At 35.5% G+C, this 18,856-nt stretch overlaps 2 protein-coding genes across 2 annotated transcripts; both read left to right on the top strand.

Annotated features, from left to right (window-relative positions):
* The first annotated feature begins 1,077 nt into the window (after window positions 1-1,077).
* On the top strand, window positions 1,078-3,653 carry LOC7496485 (protein TRIGALACTOSYLDIACYLGLYCEROL 4, chloroplastic). The gene is made up of 5 exons (XM_024609466.2): window positions 1,078-1,421; window positions 1,539-1,782; window positions 1,868-2,222; window positions 2,604-2,941; window positions 3,286-3,653. Exons 1-5 carry the CDS (start codon window positions 1,162-1,164, stop codon window positions 3,481-3,483), a joined length of 1,395 nt encoding a protein of 464 aa, XP_024465234.1. The 5' UTR covers window positions 1,078-1,161; the 3' UTR covers window positions 3,484-3,653.
* An 11,384-nt stretch (window positions 3,654-15,037) lies between these two features.
* LOC7477203 (late embryogenesis abundant protein D-29) lies at window positions 15,038-16,459 on the top strand. The gene is made up of 2 exons (XM_024611002.2): window positions 15,038-15,608; window positions 15,760-16,459. The coding sequence occupies exons 1-2, from the start codon at window positions 15,227-15,229 to the stop codon at window positions 16,335-16,337; spliced, it is 960 nt and encodes a 319-aa protein (XP_024466770.2). The 5' UTR covers window positions 15,038-15,226; the 3' UTR covers window positions 16,338-16,459.
* The last annotated feature ends 2,397 nt before the right edge of the window (window positions 16,460-18,856 follow it).

The raw sequence follows: 18,856 nt of genomic DNA, 5'->3' as shown, positions 1-18,856 counted from the left end.
GTGAAAGACTGAAGTGTCCTTGACTCCACATGATATTAATAAAAAAAACCATAACAAAAGGCCTAAAAGCCCCTTAATCTAAGTTGTAGATTTTTTTTTTTTACGTTTAAAAATACTTTAGTAGTTACACTATTCTAAGAAGGATTAAAAACAAAAAAAATACCCTTGCCCAAGAAGTTAAGGAAATTCAACTTTTAGAGTATTTTAGATGTCACACTTTGCAAACAAAAGGTTAAAAAACTTTTTTATTTTCATTCAATTCTGTAATAATAAATGTGTCCTGTTAAAAAGATTATATTACCCATAAAAACAAGTTATAAAGTTTTAATTATAGAGGGTAAAATAATAATAATAAAGTGTGAGAGAGTTCGCAATGAAACAATGATCAAGTTTTTTTTTTTTTTTTTTTTTTATGTGTGTGTATAGAGTAAACCTCAAAGAATTATTTAATTCGTTTGGTAAAATTAAAGTTACTAATTTATGATTTACTCAAGAAAAAAGAAACTGTAAAACCCACCCAAAACCCTGGTGATCATAGCGGTGGCAGGAAGCCTGATGGCTCACAACCGTTGGATATTAATGGCGTTAAACATAATCTTATTATTATATCAAATCGATCATCTTTCATGTATAAAAAAAATAAATCTATTAGTTAAGAAATTCTTTTTTCATAATATGCTTAAGATTTTGAACTTCAATAACAAAAAAAAAACATATAAAAACATAATATGACCATCAAACCAAGCACATCAGAGCAGTGGATGATGAATAAAATTATAAAAATAATTATCCTGGGATTTGGTTAAGTTTTAAATTAAACCGAGTAAAAATTTATTTGATTATACTTGGTTGATCGGTCAAGTATCTCGTGATCAAGTTAAAATCTGTTTTAATTTTTTAATATTCTTTTAAAAGATGTCATTTTATTTTTTAAAACTTTTTAAAGCAGTGTAATTTTAGATTAACCCATTTTAATTCGCTCAACTTGTGACCTGTTCTTGGACTGACCGGGTTTAAGGTGTTAAAAACGACATGTCGTCCATGGAAAGACTTGTAGTGGTTAAATATGGAAAAAATCACAAGTGCTAAAAGGAGTTGAAGCAGTGACAGCGAAACCCCCCAGCTGTGGAAGGTAGTACACACAAAAATCAGAGAAAGGCAATGAACAAGCTAAGATGGGCAATGGATGGAGGGTTTTGGGATCTGGACAGGTCCACACCCAGAACCCTTGAAGGAGAAGGACGGGCAGTGCCAGGAGAACCACTTCCATTGGGTGTTTCAAGAGGTACAAGACTATCAAGACCCAAGCAGATTGACTTCTTTCAGCGTTTTATGTTCGCTCCTTTCATCCCTTCTTATTCTGCTTCCTCCCATGGCTTGTCTCTCCAACGTGTTCTCGCTCTTCCTTTCACTCAAGACTGGTATAATTTCACCACCCCTTTGAGAAAAGATTCCATCTTTTTTTGTTTTCGTTGATGATTAAAGTAGATGTTTGGTTGTGATGTTCTTAAGGTCAAAACGTTTAAAAAAACATGCAGGTTTGCTACATTACTAGCTCAATTCAATTTGCAGAAGTTTGTCTCTTCTTTTAAAAAGAATGGAGCCTTGCAATCTTCACGCCTAGAGAACATTAGGAAACATCTTGAGGATAAGTCCTTATATGCACTTGGATTTTGTTCAGAGCTCTTGTTAAGTCCTTGTGATACCCTTCTCTTGAGCTTGGATTTTTATGGTGATGATAACAATAAGAAACCTCGTAAGAAAGCAATCTTTCATCATAAGGCATGTGTTTGTTTGTTTTATTTAATTTTTGCCACTATGCTTTTCACTTTCTGCAATTTTGAGTGTTATTTTCATGTGTTTGCAGTTCCCAAATCACAATTTAAATGTGGAGGCAGTTTGGCCTGGACTTTACATTGACAAGGCCGGTAATTATTGGGATGTACCTTTCTCCATGGCCATTGATCTGGCGTCTCTTGCTTCTGACTCTGGTGCTAGTTATCATTTCTGTATGCATCATAGTGCCGGTCAGCCTATGCAGCTTGGAGGTGATGAGACCGTTGAGGTTCCTGCTACACTACTTCCTGGTATCTCTTTGAAAAGTGCTTTTTCCTTAAAGAAAAATGTTGAGATTTGGAGAAGCAATGCTCAGAAGTTGAAGATGGTGCAGCCCTTTGATATTTTTCTCTCCAATCCTCACATTTCGGCTTCAGGGGTCATTGGTAAATTGCAAGTTCTTAACATATTTTCTGTATGCTAATTACGAACCAGACTGGATGAGTGGCATGGGGGCATCCCTATAAATTATAGGCGCTTTCTCATTTTCTCTATTCAAACAATTGTTTCCTTAAATATACATCATGAAAATGACCTGCATTTGCATCAGTATGAAGTTTAGAGGCTTACTGCAGATGTAAATATGAGTTCTGTACATATCTAGTAATGAAGCTAAAGCCCTATCTTTGGTTGGAGCCTTGGACAAACGTGCTATGGAAGTTGTTGTAGGCTTTTAGCAGTTATTGCTTCATAGTTTCGGCTCCCATCTGCCATTTCAGATGTAAATCATTTATCTGCATCTCTTACTGATATTTGAACGCATACAGGTGCTGCTGTGATGGCCTGTTTTGGGGATAATTCAGTTCGGCCACAAGTGGTAGATGAATCTCAGCAGTTTGAAGGCTTCTGTCTTCATGCTCCTGCTGTAAAATCCACCTTATTAGTTGATACATTTTCATCTGTTTCATTTACTGCTCAGCACGGAAACTTCCAAAGACTATTATTAGATCTTACTCGATTTCATGCACGCCTGGATTTCCCTTCTGCTTCCAAATTTCTTTCAGGTGCCATCAGATTAGCACAAGACTTTTGTAATTCTCAACGGCCAACCATGGAAACAGTTCAGGCAATTTGCCCCAAGGCAACCGTTTCTTTTCAGCAGCAGGTAGGTGCTTCTAGCATGGCTGTCTTTTCCAAAATACGATGGCATATTAGCAGATGAAACTAAAGGCAACAAAAGCGAAGTTGTTAAATCAAGTCTATTCTTTGTTATTTCAAGATTTGCTTTAAGGTCACTGTTTTTAATAGGAACTTCTTTTAGTTGTATGTTTCCTGTAGAAGCATTGAACATGTACTACAGTCTAACAAGTTAATGTCAGCACTTGCATGCTGCTGGTCAACTGCTTTTTAAATATTAGCAAGAAAATATCTTCTTTTTTCTCATTTTCCTCTTCCTTCATGCACTCCTAACCTCTTTCGTGGAACTATATCTTTCCACATTGGTTGCAGATAGCAGGACCTTTCAGTTTTAGAGTTGATTCTGGAGTTGAGATTGATTGGAAGAACAAAGATTGGCATATGTGTGTGGATGATCCAGTATTTGCCATTGAGTATGCTTTGCATGTCCTTGGTTCAGCAAAGGCTGTTGCTTGGTATTCACCAAAGCATCGGGAATTCATGGTAGAACTTCGCTTTTTTGAAACCTAACTGTCTCTGTACCACCTAAGGATGCTATATTTCCAGTATTTTCTGCTGAATGCATGGAAATTCAGTTTTTCTCCTCGTGTTACTTGGTTCATTTAAGAAGGCAGTTCCCATTGTAAACTTTTGCCACCATTTATCAAAGTTATGAAGATGACTTCAATGATTCACGTTTATTGTTGAGTAATCCAACTTAATGAAAGTTGTAAATTCTGCATTTCTATTCAAGACAATACTTTCCAGAATGAATAAAATACTGTTTATGTCTCCTTGGAACCTTCTATGGTTAAGCTTTAATGGAAGGTCAGTATGTAAGGTCTCTAGGACTTGAATGGATTAGTGGAAGCTCAGCACTTCCTTTCTTCTCTGGCCAAACATGAAACGAATTTCTGTATTTATACAGATAAATCACGTGCGGCAAGTATAAATGCTTCACATAAAACTAAAAGATGGTCTGCAAGATTACCCTCTCCAGTGAAATAATGATTGTAATGTCCAATGGCTAGAGCATTATGACCTGCGACATGGAGAATCACGCAGCAGTAAACCATGGTTTCTCCTCAGGGGCTGGTGACCGGTGTTCCACAAAAGCGAGGATGCATTCTTGAAACCTATTAATGGAGAATTGCACGGTTTCTCATTTGATCTACTGCAGAAATTTACATAATCAGAATACATGTGTGTTTGACAAGATATATAACTGCCTAATGCTCCAGTAAACTGTATGGCAATGGAGAAATTGCGCAAGCATAGTTTGTGAAATATTGTTTTGAGATTTAACTTGGAAGCTTTAAACGGGCCTTTTTCAACATCAGAGATAAGCCATGGTTCCAACTCCCATGATGTCCATGGTGCATCAAGTTCTTCAGAACTCAGTAAAATATGGATTAGTCTTAGCTTTCATGATGTCTGATTTGCAATACCTTAGTAAACTTTTTTAGAAACAAGCACTTAAAGAGCTGTTTTGAATAACAGAATTAGATGATCAAATGGCTACAAACAGCACAAATCTTCACTAATTTTTCAACAACAAAGTAGAATTGCATTCAATCTTTAGAATTGAACAATTTTCATTTCCTTCTCTTGCCCCTTGAAGGTGTTTTGGTAACAAACAAGTCTTTAATCTTATGCTGTGGTGCCTACCAAGACTGGTTGTAGGGCAACCTGAAGGAAGCCGCAGATGCTCTTCGTTACACCTAACGGCTACAAGACAGCCCGTGAGGTGAGGTGGGGCAGATAATGTGTATTTAGCGGAATCTTTGGGACAATATCAGGAGGAATTGTTCCTTTCCAACTTGGAGCAGCAAAGCAACCTATAAAAGTGATCGGCAGAATATGGCTTGTCAATTTTCAGAAGCCATATCCAAGAACTAGCTCATACTGTCCTCCCAAAAACTGAGCAGCATTCAAATGGCAAAGTCCTGATAACTACATTCAAACATATAAAAGCTAACTTCATGATGCAGATTTCTAAGAAATACTATGATTTACCATGTTTTTCCGCACTTGTCTTGTACATGAAACCTGAGCCTTCGACTTCTTGCAGGAGCAGAGCTCCGTGGATTATAAGAGTGAAGAGTCCTTTTTAAAGACCAGTATTTACGATTATGATCAAAGAACTCAAAAGGAGATATTCAAGAAGAGCATGTACAATCTGGGATCCCAACAAAGAAACCAACCCATCTTCACTGGATTTGCCATCCCATCGTTGCGTGATGAATTGACAGAAGCAGAGAGATCGTGGGTTCCAATAAAATGATTTGTCGCTTCTCTCATTGCAGCAGCATTGAGTTTATGAGTAATATGGTATGCGTACAGACGCTGGGATGATCCATGATTATGATTACGAATAAATTTTAGAAATTAAGTATAACCTGCTACCAATAAGTTTTAGAAATAGAATATAATCTACACAAGTAATTACAATCTAGATTTAAAAGAAAATTAATTATATAAATTTTAAATAACTATTTTAAAATAAAATATATAATATTTTACCATAATTCTTATTAGGTTTTCATACAAATCCTATAATTTTTAACACAATTGTGAAAAATGACATAACTCAAGAGATATGTTGCAAAATTAATAAAAGTAGGTAGAATAATGCTATGGCAAGTGATTTGCGATAATCCAATAAATCCAATCATGAAAAAAGTATTTTAAAATATTTAAAAAATAATTTCTTTTTCACACAATCTCCAATTAATTAATGGGATCTATAAAACACTCATAAAAATTCAAAAATATTGTTTTTACATTCATGATTTCAGTGAAACATAAATAAACAAGAGCATATATTATAATAAACACAACTAAAATAACCGAAGAGAAAATGAGACAAGGAAAGTGGTAATAGTGCTCTATTAAGCCCGCCTCCCTCCTCTCATGCCTTGCATGTTTTATATGATATAAGCACATTTATACATACTGTTAGGTTGCATGCATGTATTTAGACACTTTTAATTGATGATGTGAAATATGTTTTTTGATGGTTGTATTATGAATTAATTATAGATTCTAACAAGATAGTTTATTTTTCATGGTTTATGAATTTTGTAGCTTGTTGTAGAAAGCCTATAACCTACAAAATAGTCTTTTTTGGTGGAATTTGATGACTCTTAAATAATAAAATCATTAACCTTTAAGCAAATGGTCACAACAAATGAGAGATTAAACATTTATTATTAGTAACAAGAGTGTTTGTTCTAAGTTTTGATGTGATAAATGCTATGAAATCAAAAAAGATATTTTTGTAGAGAATAAAGACTATGAACCCTTTATCTAAGTGGTTTAGGAGTATTCATAACCCCTTAACCTTGTTATTTTGCTGGAGTGGAATGATTAGAAAGTCATTTCCTCCTGATAGCATTAATGGGGGATAAATACCTCTTACACAACATTAACATGAGACAAATATCCCTTACACAATATTTAATAAAGGACAAATAATCCTTACATGATATTAATGAGATGAGAATATGGTTGGCCTTTGAGAGATTTTTATACACCTATAGGTGTAGAGAGATGAATAACTTTGACATTAACATTTTATGGCCCAACAGAGCTTTATGGCCCAACACGGGGCATATAATGATCTCCAGACCTTTAGCCATTCATGTTTGGCACACGACCAAGCTTATAGTCGATAGGTCTGGCAACGAGCCTAGACCCATGTCCATTTGGGCTTGGCATGTGGCTGAATCCAAGGACGTTAGGTTTAGCAGCTCATTAGACCCACAACTGCTTGGGCTCACACGTGGCTAAACCTAAAAACATTAGATTTGAAAACTTGCTATACCCACGTCCACTTAGGCTTAGCATGTAGTTGAGCCCAATGACATTGGGTCTGACAGCTTGCCAGAACCAAGTCTTTTTGGTCTTAACATGTAGGTGAACCCGGGGATGTTGGGTCTAATGAGCTGCTTACTAGGAAACCAAGCTCATGGTCGATAGGTCTGACAACGATCCTAGACCCATACCCATTTATGATTGGCATGTAGATAAGCCCAAGGGCATTGGGTTGGGTAGTTTGTTAGATCTATGTCCACCTAGGCTCAACATGTAGTTAAACCCAATGATATTTGGTCTGGTAGCTCGCTAGACCCGTGTTTGCTTGGGCTCAGCATATAACTGAACCCAATAACATCTGGTCAGGTAACTCACCAAGCCCATGTCGATTTGGGCTCAGCATGTGGTTAAACCCAAAGACATTGGATCTGGCAGCTTTTTAGACCAGTGTCCATTTGGGCTTTAACACGTGGTTGAATCTAAGAACGTTAGGTCTGCCAGCTTGCCAGACCCATAATTGATTGGGCTTCATACAAGGTTAAACCCTAAAACATTGGGTCTAGAAACTCGTTACACCTATGTCTACTTGGGCTTAACATATAACTAAGCTCAATGATATTGGGTCTGACAACTCGCGAGAACCACATCCTCTTGGTCTTAGCATGTAGGTGAACCCAGGGATATTGGGTTTAATGAGTTACTTACTAGGAAACCAAAGAAGTATCCTTCTTTGATGGAGAAAACACACTTGAGGGATTCAACTTCATCTAACATCTTTCCAAAATAGAAAACCTCTTTTAGGTCATTCAAATGTTGTTCAAAAGTCATGCTTTTCACTAGCATGTCATCCACATAACCTTCTATGATCCTCCTAATTTGGTGCTTGAACACCTTTTTGATCATACACTGATAAGTAACCCCTGTATTTTTCAAGCCAAATGGCACTGCCTTGTAGCAAAAAGTTATTCCTTTAATAAAAAAAATAAGTCTTTTTCTCATCTTCTAGATGCATAAAGGTTTGGTAGTACCCTGTGTCATATGTGAGCACGCAGCTTGGAAGGACGTCGAGGTCAGGGAGTCAGCACTTAGTTATTTGGTTTAGGGTCACTAGGAGACCTGAGTGAATTGATCTTATTAGAAATTCCAATGTAATGGACTGATTGTGGCTAGAGAATGTATTAGGACCCCTAACGGACCTTACCTGACATCTTGAATTGTGTGGTCTGAATGTGGTTTAAAGGTGTTGATGGGTTCCTAACCAGTGATCTGTTTATGACTCTGAACAAAGATTTACACTCTTGAACAAAACTGACATCTTGAATTTATTAGAGGCTTGTATGCATAAATAAATCTTTATAAAAAGAGTCCATGTAGGTTTCCTAATAGGGTTCACCTATCCTAGAAGGTGAATGTAAAATGAAGAATACGAAGAACATTCAAACCAATTCCAGCAACATGACTCTCCAAACATACCAAATATGATCAAAACAAGGCCACAAACATGTTATAAATCATGCAAGGATCAATAATCTAGTATCCATTCACTTTGATTATCAAAGAAACATCATAATTTGGTCTAAATAAGTTTCGGTTATAAACCAAAACACTAGGATTTAAACCCATTAAAAACTTATTATTAATGCCAATAAACCTTAAATTATTAACTAGTCAAATGTCACGAAGTGTTTAGTGTAAATAAATGGACCAAAACTATTCCAAATCATAAAGCTAAGACAATGTTCTTTCCCTAAACACGAAGAACATTGCTCAATAACCTAGAAAAAACCCAAAACATTGTTAAACCTTAGAAATGGCCTTCTAGACCTTTAAACACATTGTTTTTGATCCTTACGAACCATATTATCAACACTTAACATAGTCGAATCAAAAGAACTAATAAAAAAACATCAAATCATTAAAATTATTCATTAGATTCCACCTTCATAACTACAACCCCAATGACAGCCAACAACAACATCAAATTTTAATTCAAAACTAACTTTCTATAAAACTTGAGATCCAAATCAAGCTCAGGAACCAAGAAAATACATTAATAAACCAAAGCAAAAGCATCAAACACCTACTGTCATATTTGATAGAATACAAAAACTATTTTATTTCAACAAAATAAACATCAACGCATTTCCTAAACAGCCAGTAAATAGTAACAAACAACTAAAATCAAAATTAAGCAAAGAAAAACAACATTTCATAAATTAATAAAAATACAAGATTAATATAATGTATCACCAAAAACAAATTCAAAACACCACTGGAACATGCAATGAAGAGCCAAAGATGTGCCTCATTGACATCACCTGCTAGATTAGAAGAGTTTTTTTTAAACCTTCCAAGCTCTAACCATGGTTGCTTCCCTTTCTTTCCCAAGTTTGCTACTTTATCTAAAAGTTGAGGAAATCTTTGTACTAAGCTCTTAAACCTTCACACTTAGAATTTCTTTATCCTATATTCCTCTATCTTTTTTCTCTCCTCTTTTTCTACTCTCCTACCTTGATCTTCTAGGGGTATTTATAGGGTTTCAAGCTAGGATTCAATCAAAGATTAATCCTCATTCATCAAAACTTGTCCCTCTGATCAAAATGAGAGAGTTTTGGGTACACTTTACAACTGTAAGCTCTGTACCTATGTTGGTTTTAAAATGATGGTTTTGCAACAAACTCGATTTTAGAGATTTTGGTGGCTTTCTAAAACTTGGAGACCAAGGAGCCTGTTTCTAGCCTTTTGATATTCAGAGAAACATGGCCAATATTTGATAAGAACCCACTAAGAAGGCTTGAAGTGTGAACATGAAAAAGATTGGTGGTTTTGCAAAATGGGTATCATAGCTTTTGATGGCCGAGTTACCTACTTTCGAGGCTTCGTCAGAGTAACTTTGATGTCATCATCATTGAAGACCACCTGAAGTTGGTAGAGGGGGTGCACACTTTTTATTTGGATCTAACCTTGCTTGATTTGGTGGCATGTATCTTCACATCCATTCGCTTAAAATTGCCAACTCAATCAATCCAGAATCTGACAATGCAGCAAGGCTATTAGGGATAAGATGTTGTTGAGATCATTGGAGAAAATGGGATGGAAATGTTGTTGAGATCATCCTATTCTTCCAATTGCTTTTAATTGCACGAGTAATTGTCTCTCAAACTCTTAATTTCATGTAATTGCATCCATGCCAAACCCAATCATCAACCCCAAAGTTTGGCGTCATTTTCATCTTGGTCAATGGTTTCTGATTTGTGCAATTGAACCTTTAATTGACCATCAAAATTTTAATTTTTTTGAATTTGATTTGGTCAATTTTAGCCCCTATAATCACGTGTTTTTTTTCCAGTTTGATCATTGGTTTTGGATTTCTTCAATCAAGTCCCCAATTGCCCATTAAACTTCAATATTTATGCAATTAAGCCCTTGATTTGATGAAATTAACTCTTTAAAATTACAAATTGACCTCTAGACTTCAATTTTTTGTTTAATTAAAGCCTAAATTGACTTCAAATATCAAATTTCCTTGCAATTTGAGAAATGATCCATTTGGTGAAAATATTTTTATTTGGAGTAAAGAAATATAAATTTGGATAGGTCAGGACTCAAAGGATTTTGAAAGGCTTAATTAATTTTATTGAGGACTTAATTGCAAGAAAATTTGATATTTGAAGTCAATTTAGACTTTAATTGGCCCATTTGGTGAAAATATTTTTATTTGGGGTAAATAAATATAAATTTGGATAGGTCAGGACTCAAAGGATTTTGAAAGGCTTAATTAATTTTATTGAGGACTTAATTGCAAGGAAATATTTTCACCAAATGGGTCATTTCTCAATCAGAATTGGGTCGTCAATTTTGCCAATTTTATACATGTTAATCCTCTAAATTTTCCACCTGTCATTTTGCTCTTTGACAACCAACTTTGACAATCTTCTAAGCTTTCTTTATATATATCCTCTTGTATTTTAGATTTTATTTTTTTATTTTATTTCTTGATTTATTATGGGGTTAAAAATGGATAGCAACACCCTGAATTAACATTCAAAGAACTTAAAAATTCAAAGTCAGCTATAGAGTCCACCAATTTGTCAATCTTTGGGAAAGGAAAACTATCATTTGGATGCCTTGTTCAGGTTAATGAAATCCACACACATCCTTCACTTTTTAGTGCTCTTTTTCACCATGACCATATTAGTCAGTCAATTTGGACACATGACCTCATAAATGAACCCAACAACCAAAAATTTATCAATTTCTAAATTTATTATATGTTGCCTTTCCCCTCTAAAGTTTCTCTTCTTTTATCGGATAAGAGGGAAAATTGGATTGGCTAGAAGTCTATGAGAAACTATTTCTAGGCTGATCTCTAGCATATCTGAAGTGCTGAAAGCAAAATTGGCCTTATGGGCAAGGAGAAAATTGTTATTGAGTTGGTTCTCAAATTAAGTATATCTTGGTGATAGCCCTTTTCTTTTGCCCTAAAGATACTTCTTTCAACTACTATATGGCCTCGATTATGACCTTTATCATCTCCTTTAAAGATCCTTGTTGGTCCCAAAACAAAGACCTTTTGCCTTTTAGACATGCAGAAGCACAATACCTAGAGGCCCTTTAGTTTCATCTCACGATAGCTACCCCCTTCTGAGTAGAAAATTTCAAGACCAAATACTGTGTTTATTACTGCATTGATATTATGCAAGAGAAGCCTTACTATTATGGCGTTGTATGCCAAAGCCATATATATCATTATAAAATTTTGTTGAAGGGTAAAACACTTAGGGTAAATGTCAATTGTGACTTGGATCTCTAGGACACCCTTCACTCACACTCATAACCCTTCAATACCAATCAAATAGGTTTTTATATGAGTTGTCCTTGAGGGATTTATCCCTATCTAAAACATCACATCTTTGGAAAGGATGTTAATTGAATTCTCATTATCCACCAACACCCTGTGGACTCGATGATTGGCCAAAATCATGAAAATTACTAGTACATCCTCATAGGGGTAAGTTACCCCTTTTCCATCTTCTAAGGTGAAAATGATAGGCTTGTGTCATGGAATCTGGTGATGATTCATTATCAAAATATGTTTTCTATACTTCCTCTTTCCATTAAAAGTATCTCCCCTAGCCAAGGTACTTTTTAAAATCACGTTGATATTAGGCATTACTTGGGTAGGTTGGTTGGGCTTTTCTATGTCTTTTCAATGTGGATATGCCCCTTGACAAATTGCTTCAGATAACCCTAGGTTATCAACCTTCCAATCTCTTTCTTCAGCATGAAGCAATCTTTCGTATCATGCTTTAAATCCTTGTAGAACAAATAAAACTTTTGGAGGTGCATGTGTGTGAAGGTAATACCATAAGGGGTGGATACTAAACAAAATCTTTCCCCTTTATAGATGTAAAGATTTTTATGAGGGTGACATTCAACGGAGTTGTATATCTCCTTTCTAGGTTTTACATGGGTTCCTTCACGGGTCTTTTCTGTCATTTCTTGAAATTATTATCTTTATTGAAAGAATGATTTCATTTGAATGGTTTCTTATCCTGAACCTCCTAGTAAAAATAAGAAGGCACATTTCTCAACATACTAGCCTCTTCTACCTATATGTAGTTTCTTATGACTTACTTCACCTTTAACGAGCTTATGTATGGTAGGGCATACAAGTCCTTCTATAGAGAATGTTCCCTTACTTACTTATCAAAGCCTTTAAAGCTACTGGCTCAATCAATTCCTTAATATTGAGCATTTTTTTTGTTGAACCTTTTCAAATATACCCTAGTGGGTTCCCCTCCTGATTGAGTAATGCTAAAGAGTTTTGTGTAGCTCCTCTTGGCAGGAATACTAGTCCTAAACCATGATATAAGTTTAGCACAGAGGTCACTGAAACCTATAGAGCCTGGCTTTAGGTTGTTATACCAGGCTCATGTTGACCCTCTAAAAGTCGTAGGGAGGATCTTACACATAGCATCATTGTCTTAGATTACTAACTCAAGGTTGGTATGCATATTTTAAACATGTTCTTATGGATCTGTGAGACCGTAGTTGTCTAAAGTCATCTTTGTGAAGATATACTCTTTAGGGATGAGGGTGTGCAAGACTCTTTTAAAAAAAATATGATCTTTTTTTTTTATCTTATAAGGACTGTAGACCTCATCTTTGATGTATCAACCAGCCAAACTTCTCCCCTACTGTTGTCTAATAAACTCTAGGGAGATGAAGAATTCTGGCATGAAACAACAGGATTTATAATTAACTTCTATTATACGATGGTCAGAGGGATCACGTTTAAAGTGACTACTTATTAGGAGAGCTTCATGTTGATGAGAATGACCTCTAAAGAGATTAGGGGATCATTGGGGTGGAAAGCTCTCCAAGTTGTTTTGCCTAGCCTTCTCTGGATAATACAATTGTCTCTTGGTAGAGGAGATAACTTTTAGTTGAGAAGCGGGGACCAAGGGAGTTACATCATGTGCCAGGACTTGTTGGGATGATAAGGCTTGATATTGCCCCTAGGTTGCCAACACTGCTTGAGTAAAGGCTTACACTTGATTAATGAGTTATTAACACTTTGATGGAGTTGATGCGCCAATAACTATAAGAAGGTTCTTGACGTGTCCTATCTCAAGGGTATCTTTATTGTCTGTCATTGATAGCGATTAAGGATGTCAAAAACCAATTTTAGAAGAATAGTTGATGATTTTGAGTGTTTGTTCCTGTTTTTATATGATGAATTCTCTCAGAATTAAAGTAAAAATTCTTAGAGAATAGAAATTGTAAACCTTTTACCTGAGTGGTTCAAGGGGTATATATAGCCCCTGAACCTTGTCATGTTGCTTGAATTGAGGGGTCAGGGTGTCATTTCCTCTTGATAGCATTAATGAGAGATAAATGTCTTTTACATAATATTAATGAGGGATAGACATCCCTTACAGAATATTAATGTTGATGGATATATGATAGGTCATTACAAGATTTTTATACATCTAGGGGTATAGATAGATGATTATTATTGAATTTTAACATTTTACGTTAAAAGCTATAAGAATAAACAAATAAAATCTTGTGGCCCAATATAGGGTCCATACTAATCATTTGACTCATACCCACTTTGACTTAGAATGATGTCAAGCCCAAAGGTGATGAGTCTGACAGCCTGTCAGACTCATGTCTATTTAGACTCAGTGTAAAACTGAACCCATTAATGTTGGGTCTTACATCTTGTCAGACCTACATTTATTTGGGTTCGACATGTAGCTAAACCTAAACATGCTAGGTCTAGAAGCTCGTCGGACCTATATATACTTCGGCTCAACACGTCGTTGAATCCAATAATGTTAGGTTTCACAGCTCGTCTCTAAAGTGAAAAGCTCTTATTCAGTCAAGCATGATCAGAATCACGTCTATTTGGGCTCAACGCGTAGCTAAACTCAAAGATCTTGGGTCTAGCAGCTTGCTAGACCTATATGTACTTAGGCTCATAACGTAGCTGAAACCAAGGATATTGGATCTGACAGCTTGTCAGGCTTGTGTCTATTTAGGCTCAGCGAATAGCTGAACCTAAAGATGTTGGATCTGATAGCTAGTCAGGCTCATATGTTATTTGGCTCAACATGTAGCTGAACCCAATGATATTGGGTTTGAAAGTTTGTCAGATCAATATTTACTTGAGCTCGACACATAGCTGAACCTAAGAATATTGGTCTAAAAGCTCGTCAAACTCATATATACCTGGGTCAGCATGTAGCTGAATTTAAGAATATTAGGTTTGGTAAATCATCAGACTCATATGCTTTGGCTCAGTGCGTATTTGAATTCAAAATTGTTAGGCTGGAAGCAAGTCAAACTTATGTTATCCGGGTCTAGTATTCTGCTAAACCTAGGTATATTAAGTTACTACTATGCTTTTGACACTTTTAAGCATGAATTTAAACTAAAAATAAAAAATGTTAAAAATACATTAATACATCGAATACATAAGTTATTGGATCAACTAGGCAGTAGCGTCTAGAACCGAGTGGTTAATGACACTCCCCCCTCCAATTTATCCGTCGGTAGATTGGATTGGTGTCTCGGATGAGAACAAGAGTAAAGAATTTTTCAAAAGGGTAGCCTTTCATTAAGAAGCTGACTCGTGGCACACTGAGAAGGACACATGTCAATCACGTAAACACTTGGCAAATTCTTGAGTTTCCACGTTGCATGGCGTCTGTCATCTGATCAAGTAGCTCCTCAACTTGTCCCTTAAAAAACCCCCCAACCCCTACTTCTACTTCCACTTGCAATCGTGCTCCTTATTCAGTTTTCATCACTTCCCTTCCTCGCTGCTTGCTTTTATTTTTATGATCTTCCTCGTTGCTTGCTAATTGCTATAGTGTGTTGTTTTGTTATACCTAATAAAAGAGAGGATAAATTAAGTACTGTACTGTTGTGAGTAGTATCTTTCTTGATGATCATGCCTTCCAAGAATGGTACTTGTCGGCTCTCGGTTTTGTTTGTGGCGGGGATACTGGTGATGATGTTTGCCATCAGTTGTAGCTGCTCTGGTGCTGATCGTTCTTCAACCCCGACAGAAAGCCAAGATTTTGAAGTGATGACGGATGGAATGAAAGAAGCAAGAGGTAAGACAGAAGAGAAAGCAGAAGAAGCACAGGAAAAGGCAGAAGAGGATGGTAAAGAAGCCACAGAATCCACCGAGTCATGGGCCGAATGGGCCAAGGAGAAAATCTCTGAAACCATTGGGCGAAAGCAGGATGATGCCAAGGAGGCTGCTATGAGAGCTTCTGATACAGCCTCTGACACTGCTAAGAAGGCCAAAGACATAGCTTCTGGTTAGTTAATTAGTGAATTGATTACTCACCTTATGAGCAAGAACGTGCATGCAAGTTTTGGTTAAATGATTTCTTTTGGAATTTGGTTTTCTTGCTAATCCACGCATTCCAAATTAGCGATTCTTATATGTGTTATGGTAAATTTGAGCAGAAGCCACCCAATACGGTGCAGAAAGGGCAGGTGACATGAAAGATACTGCAACAGAGAAGATTAAAGAAATGGCAAATGCAGCCAAAGAGAAGGTTAGCGAAATGGCAAGTGCATCGAAAGAAACGATTGCTTCCACAACAGGTGCAACTAAAGAGAAGGCAAGCGAAGCCTCTGGAGCAGCAAAAGAAAAGGCCTATGAAGCAGAGGAAAAGGCAGCAGAGAAAGCAGAGCAGATGAAGGAGAAGACAGCTCGAAATGCCGAAGAAGCCAAAGAGAAGGCTAAAGAGGCCACAGGTATGGAAAAAGAGAAGGCAGAAGAGGCAAAGGAGGCAGCAGTCAAGAAAGCTGAAGAAGCCAAAGAGGCGGCTAAAAAAACGCAGAAGAGCGCAACAGAAGAAGACAAGAAAAGGGAAGCTGAGACAGGGGAGAATCTAAGCTGGGCCAAGGAGAAAGCTAAAGAGAATTATGAGACTGCGAAGCAAAAGGCTGCTGAAACTCTGGAGGCTACAAAGCAGGAGTCACAGTATATTAAGGAAAAAGTAGGTGGTAGTGGTAAAGAAAGGGATGGAGAGCTTTGAGATATATCTGTGCATTACATTTCAACCAAGTTTTATGGATCTCTCCAATCCCATGTTGTTTTGTGCTTTTAATTCAGATGTATGAGCTTTGTCTGTAAATAAGAAGAGATCCATCTTCCTTCGCTTCCCATCTCCTGTCAAGCAACACCTTCTAAACATGGGAGGAATGTACTTTCGAGCCCAACTCTGCAGCACTCTGCGGCTTTGAACTCCATTTTGATCAACAGGATTTATTTAAGTTAAGCCCACGTAACAAGAACAAGAGGACCCAAGGGACCTGCTCTAGCTCTACCACTTGAGCTGAAGCATTGGATGAAAAGAGTTCGAAACACACAAGAGGCAACGTTAAAATTACATTACACTAATTGCTGTCTTGATTTTATGGGACCGTATTGCATCTATCTTTGAATATAAATTATAAATAAAACGCGCACTTATCAGTCTGAACATTTTTTTTAACTTACAATTCGGTGAATAAGTAGTTTTTTTTTTTAAAAAAAATAGATTTAAATTTTAGGAGTAATATTAAAAAATTATTTTTTAAAATATACCTATTTTTATTGTGAAATTAAATAATAATAATTTTACGTCCTATTCACACCAGGGAGGATATGATGAAGCAGCAATAATAATAATAATAATTAAAAGATAGAAATCTTCAAGAGTCTCATGAGTAATCTCCATCATTATCAATCAAAGTGCTGCATTATCCTCATGATCTATGTCACCTCTAATAATAACTTTGTTAAGAAAAATAAAATTAAAAATTAAAAATAAAATGGTTAGACTAGCCACACCATGAGTGCGTGTGTTTGTTTACGTATTTTAAAAGGTTTGAAAAATATCAAATTGATATTTTTCTTATAATGATTTCCAACTATTATGATTGCCTTGTATCAAAAATAAAATATATATATATATATATATATATATATATTTTCTAAGAAAAAAAAACCCAACATTCGTACCATACACACAAATCAAACCCTTTTTTTTTTTTTTTTTTGGTTTGGACATATTGCTTGCATTAATTTACAAAGGTTGCTTGAGCACCCAAGAACAGGGGGCCAGAACCCAGATGTGGATCTCAATTTGTGGAGTCCCAAGCAAGAATGCGAGCTATAGTAGAAAACCATGTCACTTGTGAAAGTGGGATTCATATTTCCCCATCAATTAAAGCTGGAAAGTGGCTTTCAGGCCTGTGAATGTCCATGATTCTTGTCATTTTCCTTAACTTGGATGAGTACTAAGTAGGTATGGAAATTATTTTGTCCTCGATCGAGTTCGTGACTGTAATTTGTTCATCTGCTGCACGCAACAGAGAGAGAGAAAGGCAGCATATCAGCATAGCTTGCACACGTAAAAGAGAAGGCTTCTACTCCTCCATGTTTCTAGTCTCTTGGATACTTCATATCAGCTAGCTTCGTCTCCATAGTCCATATATTATATATACCCTTGCTTAATTGGTTGGCCAGTGAAAAAGAAACGTAGGGAGAATGCATAGTCTACTGCCACTTTCCTTGATTTTATGCCAATAAATGGATATATCTGAGCTCTCTTATCTTGGGGAAATTTGACTTTTAATCTCATCTCATCAGGGAAGGGACGGGGAAAGCACTCATTAATCTTCTACGCTACTTATCTCAAATTTCCCTCGTTGATTTTATCACCTTTGCTTGCTTAATTTGGTCGATAAAAGATTCAATACTTGTACGAAATCTAATCTTGACCCTTTGTATATATAACATTTATGTGTGCTTAAAGACATAGCAGAACTCTTGGGTTAACATGGGAAGTGAATTAATTGAGTTCTGCTATTTCTCTATGCACACTTAAATGTTATTTATATATACTAATTCAATCTCATATATCTAAATAATATTAATTCAGAATTTTAAAATTTAAAATAAATTCTCAATTTCGTATAAAGAATTGTGTAGTTATTAACAATATATATATATATATATAACAGTGGATACAAAAAGATCACGTTTTCCTATATCTTTCTTATAAAAAATCTCAAAACTATGACGTATATCTCTCTTTATCTTTTTCTATATATAAAAAAAAAAAACAGTAAATAAACAATAACATTATCCTTTATGAAATACAGTCAACACTCCACGTAATTTGGGCCACGTCTAAGAAAAAGTGTCGACTAATTAATTTTGTGATATTTAAGGAAGTAAATAGTTATATTTTATTAGATATTTCTCAGTTTTACTTTAAAAAGAAATAGATATAATTAAAAAAATAAATTTTTATTTTTAAAAAATTATTTTTATATCAGCATATCAAAACAATCTTAAAAAAATAAAAAATATTAATTTTAAATAATTTTTTTTTAAAGTTTGCTTATTCCTCGTTTAGAACGCAATATCAAACACGAGAAGCCCATGTTTGCTATTGTATTTTAAATGAGTTGAGTAAAATTATTTTTAAAAAAATTATTTAAAATTGATATTTTTTATGTTTTTAAATTGTTTTGATATGTTGATATCAAAAATAATTTTTTTAAA

Source organism: Populus trichocarpa, chromosome 10 (assembly GCF_000002775.5).
Source record: "Populus trichocarpa isolate Nisqually-1 chromosome 10, P.trichocarpa_v4.1, whole genome shotgun sequence".
In the NCBI taxonomy this organism is placed as follows: domain Eukaryota; kingdom Viridiplantae; phylum Streptophyta; class Magnoliopsida; order Malpighiales; family Salicaceae; genus Populus; species Populus trichocarpa.
The sequence above is the reverse complement of the archived record's forward strand: the minus strand, read 5'-3'. Positions and strand labels throughout refer to the sequence as shown.

Coding starts and splice junctions, on each gene's coding strand:
- LOC7496485 (XM_024609466.2), top strand. CDS start 1,162: ATGAACAAGCTAAGATGGGCAATGGATGGAGGGTTTTGGGATCTGGAC. Junction 1,422..1,538: donor CTTCCTTTCACTCAAGACTG/GTATAATTTCAC, acceptor AAAAACATGCAG/GTTTGCTACATTACTAGCTC. Junction 2,223..2,603: donor TTCGGCTTCAGGGGTCATTG/GTAAATTGCAAG, acceptor GAACGCATACAG/GTGCTGCTGTGATGGCCTGT.
- LOC7477203 (XM_024611002.2), top strand. CDS start 15,227: ATGATCATGCCTTCCAAGAATGGTACTTGTCGGCTCTCGGTTTTGTTT. Junction 15,609..15,759: donor GGCCAAAGACATAGCTTCTG/GTTAGTTAATTA, acceptor AAATTTGAGCAG/AAGCCACCCAATACGGTGCA.